This window comes from Lissotriton helveticus, chromosome 7, assembly GCF_964261635.1.
Source record: "Lissotriton helveticus chromosome 7, aLisHel1.1, whole genome shotgun sequence".
Classification (NCBI taxonomy): Eukaryota; Metazoa; Chordata; class Amphibia; order Caudata; family Salamandridae; genus Lissotriton; species Lissotriton helveticus.
Genome location: NC_136068.1, coordinates 1,027,437,781 through 1,027,463,425, shown reverse-complemented (window position 1 = coordinate 1,027,463,425; position 25,645 = coordinate 1,027,437,781). Strand labels below are relative to the sequence as shown.

Here is a 25,645-nt window from a genome sequence, read left to right as displayed (position 1 = left end):
AATAAAAGCAATGAGCGCTGACCTTCGCATCTTCTCAAGCTCCAGCTGGTGCTCTTTCAGTCGTTGTTGGTACTGGTGCTGTAGGCCCTCTCTGGTTTGCATCTCTTTATTAACTGCTTGCTGAAGCTTCTCTACCTGGATCTTGAGCTCACTGACTTCAGCCTGCTTCGCATTTTCAACAGTTTTCAGATGTGTGAACATGGCATCATACCGCTCCAGCTCACGGTCTCGTTCCTCCATAAGACGCAGATTGTAGGTAAAATCTTCCTTCAGCCGGCTATACTTCTGGCTTTGGTCTTGGAGCTGGCGTTTGGTGTCCTTTAACGCAGTTTCTAAAAGGCTCACTCGTCGAGCCTGCAGCTCTTTCCATTCCTGCTCTTTGGAAACAAGGAGCTCGGCAAGTTCGTCGTCCTGCTGCATCGCTTCCCAAGCTCTGAAAGAGAAAGCACACTAGGTAGTAAATATTTGAGGATGAGAAAGCGATATTATCAACAACCAAAGAATACGGATGTTATATAATCTATATACCTCCCAAACATTCTCAGCCCTGGGTGATTTCAAAGTGCTAAAAAGAGCCATTTTTAGAGGTCAGACAGATCACAGTGTTAGGTACCCCAAATTCACCCTGTTCTCCACTGTAGCTTTAAGGTCCAGCTATAGGCTTTGAAACCTCAATATCATAGGCAGTCCATCTTAGAGATAGTCCTTTAAGGTGACGTTTCGCCATGGGTGTCACGATAAGGGACTAAAATGGACAGCCTATCATATTGAGAAGTTGCAGCTATGTATTTGGATTACATTGTTGGGAAGAGAGACGGTTCCTATTGTTATAGGAACATTGAATTTATGTTTGTTATGTTACACTGTATTTGCTTATGTATATTGTTTTTACAGAGTTATGTATATATATTTTTTTAATAGGTCTCGTTGTATACTGTGAATAGATATTTGTTCTGTCATTTTTATATGTAGATACACTGCTTTTCACACCCCAGTTTAGGAGTTTGGGGATTTGCTTTGTAAAAAGATTAATAAATGATCATTTGGAAGTCTCAACCAGACCAGTGACCGATTAATAAGCTTACAGGCTAAGGGTAAGTTAGGCAACTATCGATTCCCACATGTGACCAATTTATCTGTTTCATTAAGTTTCTGTCCAGGTCCAAGTGGGATTAGTAGGGCTAACCCCTATTGGTATATCCATGAAGTTCAGAAATTAGTTAAACACCCATCTGTTCAAGGAGCACTTCCTCTTGCCGATAAAAGCCTATTAACCTGCTCCTCTAGCCTTCAACACCAACAAAAAAGCCCTACCCATCAGCTTACTTAATATTGTACACTATTTTATATTACCCACAAGTCTATGCAAAGTACCTATAACAGGCTTCTGCCCTTCTGCTATGTACAGCGCTGATGCACTCCGGGAGTACCAATAAAAACAAAACAATTTCAAATAAGAAATCGTATCCTATTATTTAGTGCCAACATGTCACTTATAGGCCACCTAAGAGCAGGTTGAGGCCCCGGGGGCAGAGAGGGTCAAATTGGAGGGAGTGGTGGGTGATAGAGAAAATACAGTGAAATAAATAAGGGAGGGTACAACACACAGAGAGTGCGTGCGCGAAAAGGAGGAAGGTGTTGCAATACCCTGAAAAAAATAAGGGAAGAAGTGGTACCGGCGGAAGTAAAGTGTGGAGATTGGCTGAAGTTGAAGGGGTGAGTAAAGCCAGGGAACAGAGTCCAGGGTAGATGAGCGTCAAATCACATCTGGGGACGGTGGACAAAGCAGAACGGGTAAGATGTCGGTATGAGATGGGATCCAGGTTATGTTTTCAGTGATGCTTGTAGTGAGCATAAAAACAATGTGATCATCTCCAAGTACTCCTGTACGGAGAGACCTTGAGAGCAGAGGGTGATGTTTGGAGATTTTGCTTTTGGGGGGTGGGAGTGGATGAGGGAAGGGCAGTGGAGGAATCAAGCACTGAGATTTAGTTAGGTTGGTCAAGGTACAACATTTAGAGGAATACCGTGCTTGACTGAGAGCTCTCACTAAAGCACTTGGCTCTACATTTGCCATCCCTTTTGCCACAGCGTACAGAGACTAGCCTCACTTACTTCATCCACATTTTTACAAGAAGGGACTTGATTAGTCAAATTCAATTAATCCGTGTTAACTGGGTTCTCAGCGTCAGCTATTATGTCCTTGGTCACCTGTGTCAATGCTCAATTTCATATTGATGGAAGGAGAGCAAGAGTCCAATAGGGCAGTGATTGCAGTAACAGGTGTGTGAAAGTCACAGGTGGAATAGGGTGAAAGAGTGCCTAGGAGTCTACTGTGCGCTGGCTGATTTTCCACAACACTGAATCCAGCTATTCACAGACAGAAGTGGTACAAATGCTCCCTGGATTGCCCTTGGATCCTTTAGGTAGCTGGCCAAGCACGAGGCCCTGGTGCTGGAGGGTCTGATGAATGCAGGAACGACAGGCACATGCAAAGGAAGGGAACACGGTTCACATAAAGATCAATATAAATACTTTAAAAGCTGAACTAAAAATCACTAAGAGCTAGAAGATGAAAATGGAAATATCTGGAAATAAAATGACTCGACTGTCGTTTTTACCCTAACTGGGTAAACATTTAAAGCATTAAAAGAAGTCCAAATGGAATAAGGATTTCATAAACATTTTACTAAATGAATAGAGCATTCAACGGAGGAAACCCCATCACAAAGAAGAGTTTTAAAAAGTCTAAGTCCAAAAGAGGGCATAAGCAAGTCAGGGTCTACAAAGGTCGCAAAGATGGTGAAGATGCAGGCCAGCAAAAAGACTTGACCTGCTAAAAACAAGAAAATCAAGTTGGGGGGAGGGGAGGTACACTCAAGACAAGTGTGATTAAATACTCGGGATCTGCTTGGTTAAATTCTCTCCATTGTGAACCCTACATGCGAGTGGGGCTGGGTCCTTGGCAGCTAGCAGTAGAAGGTTGCGTTGGCAAAGAATGTTCTTCTAATTCTGCGGTGCTGAAAATATACTTCAGATTTCATCTCAGGATTTCTGCCCTTTAATGCCGTTTCAGGGTGGTTGGGTCAAAGTAAAAGTTGCACTGGACTGTGTAACTGTAGGCTTCTAGCTACTTAAGAAAGGACCTCTGTATGGTGCCCAGAGGCTGAGATAGCAATAATTCTCCCTCACCTAGTTTGGTGGGTGCCGTATTAGGCTGAATACTACAATCGACTTCTTAAGCCTGTGAGAAATTGGGTTGTTGGTCGAGGGAGCTGAAACTCTCTACTCAAGCAATAGCCACAATCCTGGTCATAGTAGTGAAAAACAAATGTATGAGTTTTTCTTACAAGAATATGTAAAACAAACGTTTATGTGCAACATTTTAATTACAATGCACATTGCCTTACAGGCTGTTTATGGCCTTCGTGAGGAGTGACTTGTATGTAATTTAAAAAGTTGTAGGCTTGGCAATGGGATTATTTTGCCAAGTCGAGTTGGCAGTTTAAAACTGCATATAACTTCAATGGCAGGCCTGAGAAATGTTTTAAGGGGCTACTTAAGTGGGTGACACAATGAGTGCTGAAGGCTCACAATAATAGCATTTAGTTTACCAGCCCAGTTTATATCCAGTGCTTTAACCCCTTCGATGCGGATGACAAAGCCAGCTCGTCATGGGCGTTACCTGCGCTACGCGGATGACGAGCTGGCTTTGTCACAAACCGCGCGATTTTCAAATTTCAGCGCACAGCGGGAAAACCCGCTAGCGCGGTAGCGGTTAAATGGGGAAAAAAAGTGCAGGTACTCATTAAAATAAGCTAGAGGAGTAGTGAGTGGGAGGGGCTAAGGGAAAGAATTGATGATACTTAACTTCTATAATAGTTGCAGCACATACCAAAACACATGAGAAATGTGTTTATATAAACAAAGCAGGTCAACTCATTACACAAAATTAAAGACAAATGCAATAATATGTTAACATTTCTTTTTTTTTTTGCAATAGATGCACCTTCTTAATAACATACTGTTATTTGCTGTTGTTTGGAACAATACTATATATTTTTGAGCATGTGAGTAGGGAGAAACTGAAAAAACCCCACTTGGAACCAAAGCTCTAATGGCACCAAGCAAATGAAGCAACTCATCATGATCCTCACAAAAAGAGATCTCTTGTCTCCTCCATCTATCTATTCATCCTTTCATCCTACCATTTACCTCCTGTTGACCACCATTTAACCTTTACATTCTGTTGTCTATTCAGTCTTTCATCCATCATTCAGTTTTTCACCATTCCGTCTGTCCACCCTTTATATCCAAACCTATCCATCCATCTCCAAACCTATCCATTCATCATTTCACTCATCCATCTCTTCCTCCACTCTTTCACTCATCTATCATTCCTTTCGCTAATCTATCCATCAACCCATTTACTCCTTCATTCCATCCACCCTTTCATTCCATCCACCCTTTCACTGAATCCCTCCTTTCACTCATCCATCCTTCCTCCCTGTCATTCATCCATCCAATCTTCCACTTATCCACCCATCATTCGCCCTTTTATCCAATCAACCACCCTCTTTCACCCATCCATTCAGACTTTCACTCATCTATCCATCTATTCATCCATCCATCTTCACATCCACCCTTTCACTCACCCATCCATCCATCCACCCTTTCACTCACTCACCCACCCACCAACCCTCCCTTTTACATTACTTATAAACCTGTGTCGCTGAGCAGACATGTACACACAAAGTGCCACCCATTTTCTTTAAAAAACCTCCCGAGAGTGTCTTGATTCTCTCTTTCTTTCTCTCACTTTTTTCTTACGAAAACAGGCATACACATGGAGGCAAACACACAAGCATAAGCAGACACACAAAAGATTTGGGTATGATAAAAGCCATTGTATACTCTTCACATACCATGGCTTTTTTAATTACTACTGCCAGGGGACTGACATCATTCCTGTGTTTGCACAAATGCACACCATAGTGTGAAAATGATTGACAGCACAGGGCCTTAATGGACCCTGCTTTGTCAAGCACAACGTAATGGTGAGCACCCGGACATTAATCAAATGAGGCCTGCTGAATAGCTCAGCTGGGACTCAGATCGGGGCTACAGAAGCGGTGCCTTGGCTGCCAGAGATAGTTCCACTCCTGCTCACTAGCACTCACAGTCAATGGGCCTACCTTTTCCTGAGTACCGGTACTCTCCTCGGAAGTGGAGAAGTACTGGTAGTCAGAGTGATAAATCTTAGAGGTGCCGGTACTCAGTACCGGTGAGTACCGGCCCATTTAAAGCACTGTTTATATCACTTTGCTATGGACGTACGTATAAGTAAGCTAAATATGCCAATCAGGTGTAAGCCAATATTACCATGTTTTAGGGAGTGAGCACAAGCACTTTGGCACTGGTTAGCAGCAGTAAAGTCCTAGGGCGAACAATAACTAATTCAGCAAAAAATGAGAGGGGAGCAGGCAAAACGTTTGGGGGAAAACTACCCTTAGGCTGACAGGTCTAATAAGAGCCCATGAGAAGTAATAGTAGAAACACAAAACAAACGGGCTTAAAGGTACTTTACAGAAATCACGATCAGAGAGTTGCCAACGCTTGCTGCACATGTTCCTCACTCCCCAGGCTTTGGAAGATTTCAGCAGAGAGGCTTAAGGCAGCCAGCTATCCTGGCATGCTCTTCTTGCAAGGAGGTACTGAGACTGCCAATTGTGTCCAAGTGGCAGAGAACAGCCTGGTATAAGCCTATGCAAATGTCTTGTATTTCTGTGTCTCATCTCATTTTTGTAGCAGAAGAGTTTACCCGGCCACAACCCGAGTTTCATCACACGCATCCTGCAGTTCCAAAATGCGTTCAAAGGGTCTTTTTGGAGTCTTTCATAAGTATTTCCTCTTATCTAAAACATCTAACGCGTTGCTTTTTGGGGGGAAAGTTCCGCTTGGCAGGCTGTGTACAAGTATAGGTCCTCGGCTGTGGTCACGTAGATAAACTGTTCTAGAAGTGAGTGGAACATATTTGAAAAGGCAGAAAACACCCATTTCTGATGGGCATAAAAGCCATACAGGCTACAGAATGCACCAACATTGACATGGCCCCTAAAGGTATATGTTTCTTTATCTACCAAAACGGTTAGCTTCAGAAATATGAAAATGTATAACTGATTTTGAATGTGTGAAATATAACAGGACAACACTAATGTTAAACCAAAACATGATAATCTGAATCCAATCGAAAAATAGGGGGGAAAATCAAGTAAAAAGGCTGCGGCCCAAAAATCAACACAAATAAGATATACAACATTACTTACTTCCAAAACAACTTTTTCAACTGTTTCCAATGTTTCATAACTATTGGTATATGGAGGTGTTTGAATAATAAACCGATGGAGAATATACCAAATACGAGCTGATTGTAATTAATATAATCTAAAAACATGTTTTTTTAGTTTTTAAGTGAAGAATGCAGTTCTGGCTAATGCACTCCTCCACCCCCCACCCAACCCACCTACTCTGGCCACAACGCGGCATGATTAAAACAACCCATCTCTCTCGGAACTATTAATCAAACCCTGAGCGTCCTGTGAGTGCTCTCGGCAGCAGCAGACACATGGCGCGAGGCTAAACTTAGCAATCCTTAGACCTTTCAGCGGTCAGAAGAGGCTCACAGTGCAACCCACAAATGTCAAACACGAAACCTGCTCAGGCTTCCTGAAGAGGCCAAACGGCCCGGTGTGAGGGAACGCATGCCAGCACCGCGTGCTACGCGGCCACAAGCCGCGCGCATGTGGTGGGCAGTAAAGCCAGGGTTTCATCGAATTTCTCTCATAAACGTTTATATCATACACTGTGGGCATGTTTCCAGGAATTTTACAGTCTTTCTCTCAGTTCCTGTCCAGATTCAAAAAGTCTGGATGTCGCCAAGTGGATCAGAACTGTCTGCCTCAGACAGACAGGGCAAGTGGCAGGTTTTTGTCAACTATTACCTCTACAGAGGTAGCAGCGGTTAAACGCTGTTGCGCATACACAACACGTGTCACGTTATGTATATACTCTTATGACTTTGAATAACAACGAGGATGTGTGGGTTGAATTGTTAACAGCTCAGTAATGTATGTATGTATGTATTGCAACTTATATAGCGCACGTATCACCCGAAGGTATCAAGGCGCTTGCTTAGGGAACCCGTCCTGGTATTCCCCTGTGAGATACCCCGGCAGGGTATCCACAAGGTGAAAGCCAGGCATCCCGCCGCGAGGGGCCGTAGTGGAGATTAAGCAAGCTATTGCCCAGAGTCGCAGAGTGTGACCCCGTGTGGAATATGTAGAGAATGGAAGCACAACACCTGTGACAATGTTACTTGTTTATAGAAGATTCGTGTATTGCATATTTCGTCCGTTCATGGGACTTTTTCAAAGCTGTGAGGTTTAATAACATTCTATAAATAGATGTGAAATCTCGAGAAACTACGAGACAATATCCAAATAAAAAAACGTACACATATTAACGGTTAATGTGTCTAAATCTCAATGTAGCATTGTATAAATTTAGGTGTGGTAAAACAAGTAACAAATATATTCAATTAGTGGCAATGAGCAAGCTAGGTACCAAGGAATAATTATCAGATTGTGTATCACAGCAATACATTATAGTAGTCATGTGAAGTCCAGAATAACTTTGATTGCTAGGTGGCACTTGACCGTCATGGCCGCGCTTTGGTGAGGCTCCTGCTGATCCGGGCGGTAATTCATAAATCATCCTTATCCTTTTGCCCATAACGGCCCGGAAATAGTGCCACTGGACAGCGGACAGCGTGCTGCTTCTGACGACCCGTCTTTGCTGGCGGGAGACCTCTGCTGAGTACAGTCACGGGCGGCGGTGCCTGAGTGCGGTGCGGGGCGAGGACGGCCTGGGGGACCTTGGCGGCTGGAGTGGCTAAGCAAGGCCGGGGATGCGTAGGCCCCGCTGCGCTGCCGACTAAGTTACTGGGCGGCTGGTGGCGACTGCGGGGCGCGGCGGTGCCACTCGCCCACTTGGTGACCATTGGGGAAACCTTGCAGTGACCGGGGGTGTCTGCTGAGCGGGGGCTCTGGCGGATCGCCGGAAGTGTGGACAGAGGCTTGCGCACGGCGTGTGAAGTCGGGCGGAGAGGCCCGCGGCCCAGTGGTCAGCGCAGTGAGGAGCGGGAGAGCCTGGGGGCAACGGGGGCGCTCTTATGGATGCTACGGCCCTGAGGCTGGAATAAGGTACGCAAGGTGGTGCACAGCGGCACTTTGGGGAGGCGCGCACGGTCGAGGAGACGACCGCGACGCGGTGTGGGCCCGAGTCGCCATTTTGTGCAGAGATCGTGGGGGCACTGGCTACTGGCCCCCGGCGAGTTGTCCGAAGCACGGAGGGCGCTTCCCGTGTCAACTTGACGGCCACAGTCCCTTACTGCCCCCATTTGCTGGATTTTGATCGCTTTGGGGTGAATACTTGCTGCTAAAACCCCCCTGGGCTCCCAGGCATTCATTTTGTGACGACGCACACTGGCTGACTTACCCATATCGTGCTGTGTTACTGGCTGGAGGCGTAGGAAGAGGCCACAAGCTGCGGCGGAGAGGACAGTGCATTAGCACAACTCGCAGAGTGGGACACTTATATCATCCCTGCCCACAGTGTATCTGTGATACGCGGCCGGACAGCATGGGGAGGTTAGAGGCCAAACAAGTGAAGCTGTCCTTCGACGCGCGGAAGACGCCCAGCTCGAACTCCAAAGAACATACGGATCCGGATCCACCAGAATCACGAGATGGAGACTGGAACGTGCTGCTGGTGGGGATGCAACAGAGTCTTAGTTCCATAGACTCCAAGATGGACGCTATGAATAGTAGACTTGAGGCAGTGGTGCCCAAGATTGATCAGCATGATGAACGGCTCAAGGAGGCAGAACAGAGTGTCGGGATTGGAGGACGGGGCGGCGGCCAACAAACAGCACATGCTCCAGATGGATGAGTTGCTGAAGGTCATAGCGGACAAAAATGAGGAGTTAGAGGCCCGCTCTCGGAGAAACAACGTGCGGATACTGGGCCTGGCAGAGTCGACAAACACCAGGATGATGGAGGATTTCATGGAAAGGCTGATGGTGGAGCTATTTGGGGAAAAAACCTTCTTAGCGCACATGACCATTGAGCGAGCCCATAGATCACTGGCGGCGTGTCTACCCCCGTGAGCCCCACCGTGCTCGGTGATAGTGCGCTTTTTGAACTATCGAGATAGGGACACTGTCCTACGCCTGGCTCGCGAGAAGGGTGAAGTGCAATATGTTTATGTTTTCGTGTTTTGTATTGCGCGCAAATACCCGAAGGTGTCTCGGCACATATGTTTCTCAGGACAGAACACGCTGAAGGAATCATTGGTCAAATAACCAGGTCTTAAGAAGTTTTCGGAAGCTGGTCAGAGTGGGACTGCGTCTGATGGACAACGGGAGCGAATTCCAAAGCTTAGGGGCGGCCACTAAGAACCGTCTGTCTCCCCATGTGGAAGTTCTCGTGCGGGGGACTGAGAGGAGACAGGAGCTGGATGAACGCAATGGTCTTCTGGGAGCATAGATGTAGAATGCGTTCCTCAGAAATCGTGGTCCTACGTTATGAACTGCCTTGTAGGTAATGCAAAGGGCCTTGAATTTGATCCTATTTCTGACCCGTAGCCAGTGCAATTGACGTATGGCCGCTGATGTTGGATGACGTTTGGGGATGCCAAGCAGAACCCTAGCTGCCGCGTTCTGAATTGATTGCAATTTGTTAAGGACCTGTTATTGTGCATTAAGGAAAAGGGCGTTGCCGTAGTCTAATTTAGAGAATACGAGGGTGGAAATTAGCGTTTTTCCTGCAGAAGGGGGAAGATAAGGGAGTAGTTTCTTGATTTTCCTTAACATATGAAAGAAGGCAGATACCACAGAATTCACCTGATGTCTAAATATCAGCTTGTCGTCGAACATGACCCCGAGGTTTCTGACCTTGGCCACTGGGACCAGTGGAGGGCCGATTTCACTTGGCCACCAGCCTGAGGACCATCTCGGCAGGAGATTTCCAAACGTCATAACCTCGGTCTTGTCCGAGTTTAACTTTATGAGAACACGGCCTTGGCCTTCTATCCTGACTTCACCCAGACCGTGCAGGAAGCAGTCGAAAGTTTGCGGCTGTGAAGAAGAAGCTGCAAGCACAAGAAATTACATATGCCATGCTTTACCCTGCCAGATTAAAGATCCATCACCGGGGAAAACAACACTTCTTCAACTCTCCTCAGCAGGTGGAGGAGTACCTCAAGCGCGATCGCAGAGCGGCATCCCAGGAAGGAGCTTCACGCCGGCGGTACCAGTCCCCACTGTTGGATCCGGACTGTTTCTGTGTCCCTGCGACGCGCGGCACCCGCAGAGTCAAGGCAAAGAGACTCCCGAGAACTCTACAGAGTGGTTGATGTATTATTGATGTTTAATGGTTGTTAGGACACTTATACCGTCCGGACACTCGCTTCCGTCCCATTAATGCAGCCCGCTTAGTTAAGTGGGTTAGCGGACGGGTGAAATAGGGAGGTTGAGTGGGCACGGCAAGAGCCCCTAGTGGTCCCCCCTTGAGGGCATTCCCCTTCTCACATATATTGTTTAATATTAGGGTGTACGAATGCTGATCTTTGGACATAATACTGGGAGGGGAGGGTGATTTTACCCGGCGTGTTGGGGAAGCCGGTGTGGGTGGGGATTTGGATGTACTAGTGATTACCCAGAAGTTAGACTTGAACTGACTGATTTTGAAGTTGGGGAGGGAGAGGGTGGATGTACTTGGCAGGTTGGAGGAGCCAGAGTGGGAGGGGGAGGGAGGTTCGGCGGGGGGAACGGTTACACTGTATGTTTGATCGAGACAAGCATGACCAATGCAGAAGTCAGAATGGAATAGATAGATACCATGACTGAAAGACATAGGTAATAGGAATGATCTCCACATCCTTTCCTGGAATGTGAGAGGATTGAATGATCCGAGGAAACGGAGGCAAGTGCTGGGATATCGAGATCACCACCATGTCCACGTGGCTCTATTACAAGAGACCCACCTTCAGCACGGAAGCACACCCCAATTTGCAACACGATGGGCCTCCCATAGATACTTTGCGTCATATTCGAGCTACTCCAGAGGAGTGGCTATACTTATTAAACAGGGAGTCAGGTTTGTGCTAGGAGGAATGGAGGTGGACCCTAATGGGAGGTATTGCCTGCTTTGGGGGAAGCTGAACTCACATGATGTTGCTATGGCGAATTACTATGGCCCCAACACAGATGACGTGCACCCCCTACTCATGCTGAGAGGCAAACTTCACATGCGTGGATCCAAGTATGTTCTCTGGGGAGGGGACTTTAATACTGTGGTAGACCCCAAACACGATCGCTCTCATGCCGTGGCAGCACACTACACCACTGCCCAATGCACCCTGCATGACATAATAGAATCTGATGGCGTCACATGCATCCTTCACGGACGGAAGGAACACATTATTCGGCTGTGCATAACACCTGGGCCAGATTGGATTATGTACTAGTCACGGTGGGTATGACGCACTGGGTTAGCAGGGCGACACGTCTGACCCGTACGTACCCAGATCACTCCCCTATACTGGTGACAATTCAGACCCCGATAGATCAGTCCCCCTATCCTAACTGGCGGCTGAACCCCCTACATTTGCAGGATGCCGTGTTTAGAACGGAGATGGAACAGGATATTCAGGATTTCTTCGCTAGGAATATTGACTCGTGGCAAGTTTAACGACGGTTTGGGAGGCGTTCAAAGTTACAGTGCGAGGCTGGTGCATTTCCAAGGGAGAGGGTGTTCTAAAGGACCTCCGTCGAGAACTACTCAAATTAGAAGGCAAGCTGAAAACGCTAGAACAGGAAATAAGTGAGGGCGGTGAGACAGGAACGCTGCGGGCCAACCTGAGAGGGAAAATGACAGAATATGAGGAGGCGGCAGATAGAGAGAGTGTAAGTTTCGGGGGAAGCACTGTTTGGCAAGGGTGTATGGTGAAGGAAGTCGGCTGGGAAGGGCGTCGGCCAACGCGGTACGCCCACCTAGATTTCATAACTGCGTCACTGAATTGCAGGATGAGCAGGGACAAATGCACAGAAATCTCCCTGAACAGATGACTACCTTAGTAGCGTATTATACCAAGCTCTATACCTCGCAGAGAGGGCCTCCGCTAGATCTTCGGGGGTACTTTGAAGACACCGCACTGGCATGGCTAGGGGACACATAGCGTAAATTTCTGGCTCTAGATTTGGAGGTAGATGAAATAACGGAGGCCATTATGTCCATGTCATCAGGGAAGGCTCTGGGGTCCGAGGGACTTCCCATAGACTTCTATAAAACGTATGGGTCCATATTAGCATCCATATTGAAAGCAGTATTCTACGAAGAGTTGGAGGAAGGTAGCCTGCCTGCAACAATGAGGGAAGCTCAGATAATGTCACTATTAAAACCCAGTAAGTCCCCAGTCCACTGCGACTCGTATCGGCCTCTGTCGTACCTCAACAGTGACACAAAAATCTTGGCGAAAATATTAGCGACGAGGCTCAATCTTCTCCTAGACCGGTTGGTTTTGCTCGACCAAGCGGGCTTTGTGCCGAACCAAGCCACAGCCCATAACCTTCGGACTCTCCTGGCTGTATTGCAGGATATTGATCCGAATAGTGCTGCGGTGGCGGTTTTTTCGGACGCCACAAAAGCGTTCGACTCTGTAGAATGGGACTATGTGATAGGAACACTGAGCTATATGGGTATGCCGGACTCCTTTGTAAATTGGATTCAACTGCTATACACGCAACCGTGTGCCAGGGTTCTTCTTAATGGCTCCCGCTCTGAGGCCTTTCCGGTTACCAAACGAACAAGACAGGGGTGCCCGCTCTCCCCAGTGCTATTTGCCTTAGAAATAGAGCCTCTAGCTGCGAAACTGAGGCAGAATCATAATCATAGGGCCCTCATATACCCATCCAGGCAGTTACTAGTGTCCCTCTACGCAGAAGACATCACGCTGTACATCCATAAACCACAAACCAACCTTAACCCAGTCTTACGGGAGATCACGAAGTTCGGGGCCATAGCTGGGGTGCAAATAAATTGGAATAAATCCGCAGTCTTCCCCTTGACGGACAAAACATTGCCCCATCAGCTGGACTATCCCTTAACATGGGAGACAGGAGATTTTAAATACCTGGGCATTCATGTCACTAAAGATAAAGACGCACTAATGCAGACAAATTATGGGCTGGCCATGGACAGGGTGATAGACTGATAACATTTCCAAATGGATTAAATTGCCTCTCTCGATGGCAGGACGGATATCTTTAATTAAGATGAATATGCTGCCGAAATGTTTATATTTATTCATAAATATCCCTTACCATCCGGGTGCCTTTTTCTTTCAATACGCTTAAAACGCACCTAGTGCGACTCATATGGGGGGGGGTAAGCAAGCACGTTTGATGTTGGCCACACTAATGTTGCCGTATCATTTTCGAGGGTTTGATGTCCCTAATTTCGAACAGTATTATTAAAGCGCACAAGCACACTTCACGGTCTATTGGTTTTATCCACCCCCGTTTATGCCTCATCTTGCGGTGGAGGATGGGTACATGGCCCCAGTCCCACCGTCGGGATATGTGTTTACCCCTTCCAAAGAGATGGAAAGGGATCCATCCACGGATGACTGTACAGTGAAGGCGTGGAACTGGTTGGCGCGTGCTGAGGGGGTGCAACTGATGAACTCCCCTAGGGTGTCACTGCGACACTGCCCATTACTGCCAGTTACGAATAAAAAGATTTGCCAAAACCTGCTAGATAAACTGCAGTATAGGACCTGGGGAGATTTGTATATTGGGGGAATTTCGCACGAAGGACCAGTTCTTTGGGGAGTGCGAATACTCATTCATGGATGTGTTCCTTTACACCAGACTTAGACAGTGTGTTAGGGCTAAAACCCCAGATTTCCCGAAAGAGCCGGAGACTTTCACGTCGCTTCATTTAATGTTACAAGCGGATGCTCCCACGCATGTTATCTCCCTGTTACATAAGAGGGTACGTAGCGCACCTCTCCCTCACCCAGTAAGGGCCAGATGGGTGTGGGATGAGGATCTTGATAGCCCCCTAACGGACGACCAGTGGGAGGCGGCCTGCCTCCAAACAGACGCGGTCTCCAGCAACAGCAGGCTGCGCTTACTGCACTATAAGTTTCTCCATCGGCTCTACCATACCCCGGCGAGGTTGCATAAGCTCCACCTTAGGGAAGATGACAAATGCCTGCGCTGCGGTCAAGGAGGGGCGGACTTTATGCATTTGGCATGGGGGTGTCCTCGGGTGGCTACTTATTGGGAGGAGGTATTCATGGGCCTGACTCGCATGCTGGGTACTCAGATCGAACCAATCCCCCTTAAAGCACTGCTGGGGCTGACTGGCGACATAAAGACACCACACCGAAAATTCCTAGCACTGGGCGTGCTTTTGGCACGAAGACAGGTGGCCTGCAGGTAGGGCAGGGGTAGGGCGCCTAAATTAAAGGCTTGGATCCTTGACTTGTCCACTGGGCAGGAATACCTTCATGCATATGCGGAACAATTGCCGCTGAAATCTCGCCCCAGGGATATCTGGGGGCCCCTGACGACTTATCTCCTGAGTCAGCATACGGATGATGAGAGTGCGGGGGTAGCTGTGGTGGACTTGGAGGGGATGTGATGTGTGTATGAGATGGTGCAAGGAACGTTGATGTACAACCAGATATTGTGGGCATGGTATGCACGGGGGTCGCTGATGGTTTGGTAAGCTTAGCGACAGAATTTGAACACCTGCTACTGTTCAAGAGACATTGACTTGCCTGTCGAGAGGACTTTCAAGTTTTTAACTTTATATATGGCTTTCTTGGTCGAACTTGTCTTTTTTCGGTTGAAATCGATGGGGAGTTTGGGGGGGGGGTCTGAAGGGCGGGTAGTTGGGGGGGTGGGGAGGACCGGGATGGGGCAGAAGGGAGGAGTATACCACTGTTATTGTATGTATGGCGTTAGCTTGACTTGATGATTGACAATATGCACTGTATTAGATAACATGCTATTATGTACAATAAAGACTTTTGAAACTTTAAAAAAAAACGTTCTTTGATTGCTGTTACATACAATCATAAAAGCACATAAAAACAGGCAATTTTACAATTCATTATAAAATTCGAGATAACATTTGGAATTGATAATATCAGTCCAATACTGCTTTTAGGACCTCAATACTTAGATCACAATAGATTTCCTTTGCCAGAGTACTTTCTTTAAAAACAGTGATATCCTCCATACTCTATGTTTCATTATCCAGGAACTGTAGACATTGTCTAATCCTCATAGATTTTAAAATTGATATTATCCATGTTTTCCTTGTAAAATTTACAAAGTAAAACTACATGTATTGTAGATTGGTCAGAGAATCCAGTAAAGAAATGGGCCTATAACATCCAGGGTTCTGACGGTCCCCCTTTTTAAAAATTGGGACGATAATAGATTCCACCCAGGTTGCTAAAAAAGGGACAACACAGCTAGCAGTAATTACCTGCGTAATGATTGGCCCCATAGGTCCATATTTGATTTAAATAAATCTACAGGGACACCATCTGGCCCGGGGCCTTACCAATCCAACTTGCCGAAATTGACCGGGTCACTTCCTCCAGTGTAAACTGGAGATCAAAATAAGAGACGAAGGATCCAGGGTATCTTCCACCTGGTTGTTATTTAATTGCATCTCAAGGTTTCCCTCACCGTTATATACCCTAGAAAAGTGCTTGATCCAATTGTCCTCAGTTATAGCTATTTCGAATGTTGGGCCCCCTCCGGAAGTCAAAAATTGAGCTTTTACTGCTTTCCAGAAAGCAGTGAATAGTCTGCAGCCTTGCAGGCTTGGGCAATAAATAAACAAGGGTAAAGACTGTCTACAAGGGATTTTGTTTATGCAAAATTTGTAATTATTAGAATCTCTTAGAGGGGTAAGTCATAAACGAACAAACTCCAAAGTGTCTAAAGACAACAACACTGAATGGGGATTAATGATACAGAGCACATGGGAAATCCTAATTCTGTAAAAATATTTATATTTTATATACCAGAATTAAAAGGAGTACATAAATAAAAGAACACATCAGCAAAAATGTCATGAAAAGATGTAGAATCAAATTAGTCAAACAGTTCATAACAAACATCAGCTCCCAACATAATCACAAAGTAACAGATTTTCACAAGAGAGTAAACGTCACTTAAAAGACAATACATTTCTTTTGGACTTGATGAGAAGGTCGACGTTTTGGTCTTTATTGCGTCAATCCGTTAGACCATCATCAGGACAATTGTTTTTTGCAAAGAAAGACCCTTCTATTTTCTGATAAAGCATGGGTGAGGCCTACATATGAGATGTGGCCCAAACTTGAAATTGCGGTCAGGACTGTCACTGATGGGCAGTATAGATAGATATCGTGTAGAGACCCAGCACGTGCCTTTTTTGTTTGTTTGTTTTAAAAAAAAATTATTGAAGTTCTTTGGGTCATAAAGTCAATACAGACACAAAAACAGCATCAAACAGCCAGAAAAAAGATTAACACAAAATACATTCCAATATTGGAAAGGGCAGCTTTTTTAACATTTAGCACATTAGTCCAAACCTACTCAAAATAAGATCTCCAAATTTTATCAAATTTCCTTGTCCCTGCAATTCGTTGTGCGTATAATAATTCACTCCTTCTTACATTCCTCATTTTTTGAAACCATGCATGGAACAAAGGGACCTGGGTTGATCTCCAATTTTGCAATATTAGAGACCTTGCTACTGCCATTGCAATATACAGCAATTTAACCATTTGATCTATCAATTCAAGATCGGAATCGTAACCATACAACATTAATTTCACATTATACGTAATCTGAATCTCACAGTAAGTTTGCAGAAATTGAAAAACTTCATTCCAAAAGGGTACAATTTTAGAACAATGAACTATAATGTGGGACCAGTTGGCTGGGGTAAATTGCTGACATCTAAAGCAATTAGCAGAAGTATTAACATACATTCTCGAGATAACTGCCGGGGTATGTTATAAAAGCCATTTATTAAAAAATAACATTCTTCTCCAGTTAGAACCACGCAACGTACTAAAATTCAATTTATTTAAAGTTTTCCAAACATTGCCAGAAAGAGCATTGTTCTCTTGATCTTGCCATTTTTTAATGGCTTTCAAGCTCACATCTACCTCAATATGATGGGCTAAACAGCGTTTCCATTCACCAGGTTTCCTTGACCGTGGAATCAAAAACAAATCATCCCATAGTTGAATAAGTAAACAAATATTTCTAGGGTCCAGTTGTTCCAACATCTTATAAATCAGTGTATAAGAACCTATTAGCAAATAGTTCCCCTGAATCAACTGTTGCATCTCACCGGGAGTTAACCAAGCTTCATCCCTTAAAAAATTTGCTAGGCTGTTAAACCCTGTACGATTCCAATGCATTACGATATCGGGACCAATTTTAGTCCCCGTATATGTAAAAATATATTTTAAAGGGGTCCTAGAATTAAAATGCGGGAGAGAATATCTTTTAAGGATAACATCCCGTCGCTTAAAGAACCAGTTCATAACCTTATAAACGCACTAGTTTGGGGGATTTAGGAATTTGCATAGGAGAGGGAATTTGATTCTCATGACAAATTAAATTTTAAAAAAAAGTTAATAAACAAATTTGGACTTTGTATTCCAGTTTTAAATCGCTCTAAATATTGGGCAAAGTATGCGCTATAATAATCTTTAATATTAGGCAGAGAAAGACCTCCATGTTCTATGTCTGCATAGAGTGTACCTGTTGCTAATCTAGGAGTTTTTTAGCCCAAATAAACCCTGCAAATAAAGATTCTACTTTTGAAAAGAAAGCCACAGGCAAAAACCATGGAATAGTTGAGAATAGAAAATTAAAGAGCGGGAGTACGGACATCTTAATCAGAGCCACGCGACCTAGAATTGAAAGTGGTAAGGGATTCCATTTAACGAACATGGAGTGAATTTTACGAAGAAGAGGTTCAAAATTAAGTTTATATAAATCTGAAACCGAAACTGAGAACAAGACCCCCAAATACCTCTTAGGCCTTGAGTTGACACATCCAGCTAAATCTGGGTGCAAATTAAAATCCGTACCTCCACAGACTAATATTTCAGTCTTTTTTTATTAATCCTATAGCCACCTAAGGCTTCTAATTCATCAAAAAGCTTTAATGCCAAAGACTGAGATTGAATATTCGGCTTAATTAATAGCATAATATCATCTGCGTACATTTTAATTTTAGCCATAGAGGAGATCGGAGGAACAATGTCTACTGAGTTACGAATTGCTACAGCTAAAGGCTCGATGAAAAAGGCAAAGAGAATGGGGGACAAGGGGCAACCTTACCTAGTCCCTCGCTGGACCGATACTGTGCCTACCATAACCGAATTTATGATTATATTAGCTTTAGCACCAGTGTATAAATTTTTAATTAAACTAATAATTTGTGGGGGAATGCCAAAATGTGCTAAAATAACAAATAATGTTGTCCAAACCACCAAATCAAAAGCCTTTTCATCATCCAACAGTAAAATTAATGCAGAGATCTTTTTAGTCTGGAAATAATCTAAAGCCTCAACCAAAAAGTGGGTGTTAGTAACCAATTGACCACCCGCAATAAATCAATTTTGGTCGGGATGAATAAGATCCGCCGCAATGGTATTAAACCGCATAGAGAGTAATTTGGTGGTGATCTTGTAGTCAGTATTCAGTAAGGTAATAGGCCTATATGAGTTAGGGTCTTTAGAATCTTTACCTTTTTTAGGAAAACTTACAACAGTACCCTCACAGAAGGACACCGGTACTTGCCCGCCGTCTAACATGGAATTTAGCAATTGAAGCAATAAGTCAGAAAAAGAGTTAAAAAAAACCTTAAAGAATTCGGCTGGAAGGCCATCCGGGCCACAAGCCTTACCAATTGGCAAGTCCTTGACCACCACTTCTAATTCGGCCTTAGTGATTGGGCTCGACATTACTTCCTGATCCCTTTGTAAAAGAGAAGGCATTTCATATCTATCTAAGAAATTAGCGAGTTTAAAGTGATCTACCTTTTGATGTTGACTATATATTTGTTGGTAATGTGAGAGCATTATAGTGCCCATTGCTGCCGCCTGTGATGTCTCTACACTTGTAATTGGGCATTTTATCAAGTGAATCTGATTCGCGGCAGCCTGTTCTTTTGCCTGCCAGGCCAAGAGTTTACCGGTAAAATTGCTCTCCTCATAGATTTTCTGCGATTGTCTTCGAAATTGCTCCTCGCTTTATTTAAATATATGTTCACCAAGTTCCCGTTTCATTTAATTTAATTTATTTCGAACAATACTAGAGGGATCAGATTGCCGTAATAACGTTAAGGTATTTTTGGTAAAGCAGGTTTCTTACTTGCTTAACAGCAAGCCATTCCGATGCATCCTTACTTATTATAATGCCGCGGATAAAAGCTTTCAACGAATCCCAGACGATGTGAAGAGGGGCAGTATCCGAATTACGTATTATAAACTCTGAGATCTCCAATTTTAATGAGATAATCCAATTATCATCCTGTAAGTATCTCTTATTAAATAGCCATCTTTTAGGGATTTTAATGTCTTCTCCAAACACGAATTCAATAGCCAGCATAGCGTGATCTGAAAACCCATTGTGAAAGAAATTTTGACGAGAGAATTCTAACTGCGTGGAGGCCAAAAAAAAGTCAATGCGGGAGGAAGATTTATGTCTTCTCGACCAACAGGTAAACTCCTTTTTTGTGAGTTATGTAGACGCCAAGGGTCGCAGAGATCAAGTATTGTTATATTGTGAATAATAGATCTTCGTGATTTGGGCTTAAACTGTTTTTTAGACAAAACAGTTGAATCCAGTTTTGCATCCATGAGAATATTAAAATCCCCCCCAATCACAATGTCCCCCTGAATCATATACAAGGATTGAAACATATCGTCATAAATTGGGTGGCAATCATCCACTGGGGCATAAAAGCAAACAAAGGTAATCGGCCTGTGCCTATTTTTCACTATACATGTAACCTAACACCATCGTCCCTCCCCACCCTCTTCGAAATGAAGAATCTCAGGTTCTAAATTACGATTAACAAAAAGAGCTACACCACGTTGAGATTCTAAAGAACATGAAAACCCACGATACGAAGCCCAAAATTTAAACATAGAAAAATTAACAATTTTTGCAGCGGAGATATGGGTTTCTTGCAACATTACAACTGCTGGATTCTCCGTTTTAATCCAAGACTCAATAGCTCGCATTTTTTTTTTATTATTCAATCCGTTTACATTAAAGGAAATTATTTTTAAACCCCTAATAGACAGCCCAGCACGTGCCTTGACTTCCTTACGACAGATGCCTTTCCACATGACACTGTTTGTTAAATAAATTTGAATTACAATGCATTGAAGAGCATTCTCCCATTCATGCTGGGTCACCCACAAAAGTCTTCGTTGTTTTACCCACCCAGCCTATTCTTCGCAACATTTTAAACTCTGAGAAAAGTGTATGAGTGATGCCAGTCCTTGCGCTCAATAAGTGTAATGACCTATTCCTTAATTTGGACCAGTGTTCAAAGACATTGGGCGGTAAAGATGGAACATATGCCAGCACAACCGTGTAGGGAGTTGCCTATGGAGGGAGATGCAAATTCAGATTTGGGATGACAGGACCTGATTAAATCTCCGTTGGTTCAACGTAGTTTTCGGTCTCCCCCCTTCACCTTCTATGGAGCTCCCCCTAATGGGGGAGGACCCGTTTGAAGGTCTTGCGGAATATGGGCATGTGGTGTTCGAACCGTCTGGGCCGTCCGATTGTCCTTTCTGGACAAGTGGAGGAGGTAATATTCTTTGGTGCGAATGGCCAGACCGAGCTGAGTTTATGGACGTAGAGTTGTGGGTACCAGAATGGGACAGATGTCCCCCTGCAGGTTTACTGCCAGGCTGACCAACCGCAAATTCCTTCCCCCTGTTGGACAACGTATCTGTGTCTCTACATAGACCTATGTCATGGCGGGCTGGGAAAAGGCTAGTGACAAGCCCCTCAAGGTTTGTTAATCTACTTTCCAAGATGGACAGTTTTTGGCAAAGAGGGTCCAACAAGACTGATATCACTGTTTTTAGCCTTTCCCAGAAACACTCCTCGGATGTCCAAGGTGGTACTCCATCTGATACCATGGGTGCCGTAGGCATAGGGATTGTCATAGGCCCTTCTCTACAGAGTCTCTCACCTGTTTTAGTTTCACGCCCAGTAGATTTTTATTCTGCTTCTGAAGTTCCCAACCATTCCTCTTCTTTGATGGTGGATCATGACTGTAATCTTGGCCTGTTTTAGCCTTCTGACCCATTGTAGTTACGTTAGGCCTGCTTGATCTGTTTACTGACACAGAGGATATATTAGACTGAAGATCAAGCTCTGTTGGTGGGGACTGCTTGATTTGGAGAGATATGCCTTCAGGGTCATTTTGCAAAAGGGGCTCTGTAGGTGTAATTCGATTTTGGGAAGGCTGGGGTTCTAACTAGTATCAATATTGAGTTGTAGCACAGTACCTTTCACCTCAGACGCAGCAGCAGATGCAGAAACGTCCCAGAAGCAAAATGTCAATAGTGTGGCACAGCCCAGCCTCTTGCGGTCTCGGATGGGTGGAGACGGGCACACCCGCGCTGCGTGAGTCCGCGGTCGTTTTTGTAGCGCCTCCTGGTGCTACGCGATGACGCTGGTGGTTATATCGGGTAGCACAAAGCCCAAATGAAAATTAACTAAATGTGTATAAGTTAAGGAAGTTGTATTGCTCAATCCAAGAGTGCAGTATTGTATTTCCCCAATAGGAATAGAGATCTTAGATACGTGAATGTAATAATACTAATAATTGAGCTGTGATGTTACTGAATTGGCCCTGCCAGGAGTTTTTATTGTATTATAATTAATTTTTACACTATCTTTTGCTTTTTTAATATTATGATGTTACTTGGAATAATATGTATTGTAAAAATTGTTTTATGTGTGCAATGTTTTACTGTCAAAATTTGACAAATAAACCATGATAATATAGTCTAGCAAATCCTACAGTATGTAGCTACTCGGGGATTCAATTATTTGGATCTGTCCAATAAAATGGTGACTGTGAATAAATCAGTGACGCCTGTGTCGAAGCATGGTGCTTATAAAGACGATATAATGCTCTTCATTGGAAGCAAGGGGGGCAGATAAATGCCAAGATTAAAAAATATTCATTGATTTAATAATTGACAGTGATATAGCTCATATCCATGGTGGAGGTGGATGTAATGCGTAGATATCTTGTAACTTTTCATGCTGAAGCAGCACAAGGCCTGAAAGTCACCGCTTTCCAGCCATTAGAGGTGGCAACATAGCACTGAGAACCATGATAATACCGGCAGTGCAAGATGAAGTGAGGATAAAGGCAAAAAATGACCTTGAGCGTTACTTAAAGCAGCTAATAAATGGACAGGAGTGTTTTAACTGATCAGTTGAGTACCAGTGGCAGACGAGTAATAGACAGAGGTAAGATTGCTCAAAATGGAAAGAATACAATAGTCCTAAACACAATTGGCATGCAGGGTCGGACTGGCCATAGCGGGCACCGGGCGTTTCCCCGGTAGGTCGCTAGGGTGGGGGCCGGTTTTGGGCCCCTATGGGGCCGTTTTTTGTTACCGGGGGTCGGCAATTTCGGCCCCCGGTAACAAAATCTGCCGAAACCGGCCCTCGCAAACAGCTCAGCTGCACTCCTTTTCACCCCAGGGGGGGCCAGCTGAGCAGAGTGCCAGGGCCAGTTTCTGTTCCCAGTCCGGCTCTGCTGGCATGTCAAGCAGCGCGAACATGCAGTACTTACTCCTGAACATATTGTGACTATTCACAGCAGTGTTTAGGCACTCCACGAGACAGCAGTGAAGGTGTCCAGATTAGGTAAGACCACAGTGCAGCTTAGCCTACAGCATTCGTGAAGAGCTGACATACTGTAGTGAATCCCAAAAATGATGTGACAATTCACAGTAGCGACACAGTACTGAGCAGGGACAGCACAAGATAGAAGCTAAGGCGTTCAGATTAGGAGAAACCACAAATTAGCTGAACCTTGAGTTGGCCTGATGCGCAGGCTGTGGATTTTAGCAATAATTACATACTTCTAAAATGGAAGAGAGCGAACTAGTAATTCCACATTAAGGAGGAGTAAGTAAAACATTTTTGATGATTAAATCAAAATCGCTCAATAAAGGAAAATAAATATGGCTATTGTAATTAACGACACTGTAAGGGGGAAGACCGCTTGAAGTAGAACAGATTAGAAGTAAGGGAAAGACAAATCATGACAAAAATGAATGCCACGGACATGCATAGCCTAGTTTGCTTTGCTTGGGGATGTAGGTGTCGGCCATGGTTGCTCAACACAAAGAAGGCGGGGACATACACTGCAAACGTATACAACCTACTCAGCGTATATTTGCATTGTACATCCTCACCTTACCTCTCTTCTACTCCAACTAGTCTTTCTCCTTATTGACTTGCTAATTACAATAACCACACTTATTTGTCTTTCTTATTTGAATGATTAATAATCAAAAATACTTTACTTCGCCACCTTAATGCACACTTATTAGTTTGCGCTATTCCTCCTTCAGAAACCTACATCCATACGATTAGGATTCCGCAATCATCCACCTGAGAGGTTCCTTGGTGCAGCCCTGGAAGGGAACGGGGTCAAAATAAACAGGTAAAGTTTTTTCCTAAACTCTCCCAAATTAGAAATAGTGCGGAGAGGAAGTGACAATGAGTTTCACAATTTTGCCACAACACCTGAGAACGTAGTGTCACCGTATTTAAATGTCCGAATTAAGGTTCTTGTAATAAGAATGTCTGATGTCTGATACGAGCGTAAAGGCTTGGTAGGTTTGTATAGAGAAAGTCATGCTTGGTCATCTAGGTCAGATAAATAGAGGCCATGTGCACAATCGCAAATGACTTAAAGGCTATCCTTTCCTGAAAGGCCAGCCAGTGTAGTGGGTTGATCATAGGTGAAGCCGAGTCAAATTCCTTGGCTCTGTTGAGTAACCGAGCCACCATATTTTGAGTGCGTTGAAGTTGTGTGATTAGATACTTGGAGGATGCCAATAAAACTGCCTTTGGGTAGTCCAATCTAGATACGATCTGGGCATTAACTGCCGACATTCTTCACTCTTTGTTAATGTAAGCCAAAAAGTTTCACAGTATGTGCAGATGAAAGTACCAGAATCTCCATAGTGAGCGTGGCATGGGGCTTTACACCTGAGCTTGCATCAATGAGGATCTCTGAATTCCGACCATGTGCGGAAGGAATGCCCATTTCGGCTGGCCATTCCTGGTCTGTAGTTTAATGGCCAGGGTTAGTAAGAAGAGTCTCAGTTTTGCTATCATTCAATCTTGGGGTCATCAGCATGCATGTATATGGTTTTATTATTTTGGTGTAGTAAGTAAGAAATGCCACATAAAAACTGAATAAGAATGATAAAATCGACCCTTAAGGGACACCACAAGTCACAGCTACAGTTTAAGAGGAGTAAGGATGGAGGAACACGGTTTGAATCCGATTGGCGAGGAAATGTATTAACCAAGTTAGCACATTACTGTGGATACCTACTTGTTTTAGGCAGCTGATAAGGATGTCATGGATGATTTATATCAAAGTCTGCCAATATTAAGACCAAGCCGAAGAGGGCCCTCCACCTGCGTTTCGCAGTTCACTGTCCTGTCAGAGCACCTACACCGTTAGAGGCGAGTGGGTAAACTGGCCCGTGTGCACACTGCGCAGAGCTCTCCCAGCCGACGGACAGGTTGAGTGGTGTTGTTGAGGAACAAGAGTTGTTTTTTCATGTATTTATATTGGTTCTATGTTTCTACACAAAACATATAGAACAAACATTGGCAATTCCAATGGGTCTGGCTTATAAGGAAGAGTCACCTTCGGTAACGATATATCTAGTAGAGACACAGTCTAGCCGCAGATTCCTTAACTAGAATATCTCCCCAGGCGTCCAACTGGATTCGGAAATTCTTTTTGACCCAGCAATACCTCTGCACGCCGGGAGGAGGCGTCGCCCTGCTCCGTCCTGATGTTGTCCACTGAAGTGACGTCAATGGAGCCATATAAGCCCCTCCCAGCATGCCGACGTCAGTTTTCTACAGGAAACTATTCCGCGCCACAACGCAGAGCCGTGCAAAAAACTGCAATAGCACAGTAACAGCATGTGTTAAAAAAGAATAGAAATACAAGGGGGGGCCAATAGGCCCCCACGCAAGCATGGCGGGGCACGGCCCCTCCCACACCCCGTCCCTTTCGGGGCCGCTTGCCCCGCGCCCTCGCCCCGGAAGTACTGGTGTGCTTCCGGGGCGAGGGGGCGGGGTCGCGGCGGCGAAAGGGTTAAAAGCCTGGGGAGCGCGGAAAGCGGCCTCTTTGTGCCCGCGCTCCCAGGCTCGCTCCTCGCCCCACCGTGGGGCCGTGTAATTTTC

At 44.7% G+C, this 25,645-nt stretch overlaps 1 protein-coding gene across 1 annotated transcript in view; it reads right to left on the bottom strand.

Moving 5' to 3' along the window:
- Positions 1 to 25,645, bottom strand: part of CCDC57 (coiled-coil domain containing 57) — an 821,470-nt gene that overhangs the window by 667,743 nt on the left and 128,082 nt on the right. The window contains exon 2 of the mRNA XM_078653761.1: positions 23 to 433. Within this exon, the coding sequence (XP_078509887.1) occupies positions 23 to 420 (398 nt within the window). The 5' untranslated portion in view covers positions 421 to 433. The remainder of the gene's footprint in view (positions 1 to 22; positions 434 to 25,645) is intronic.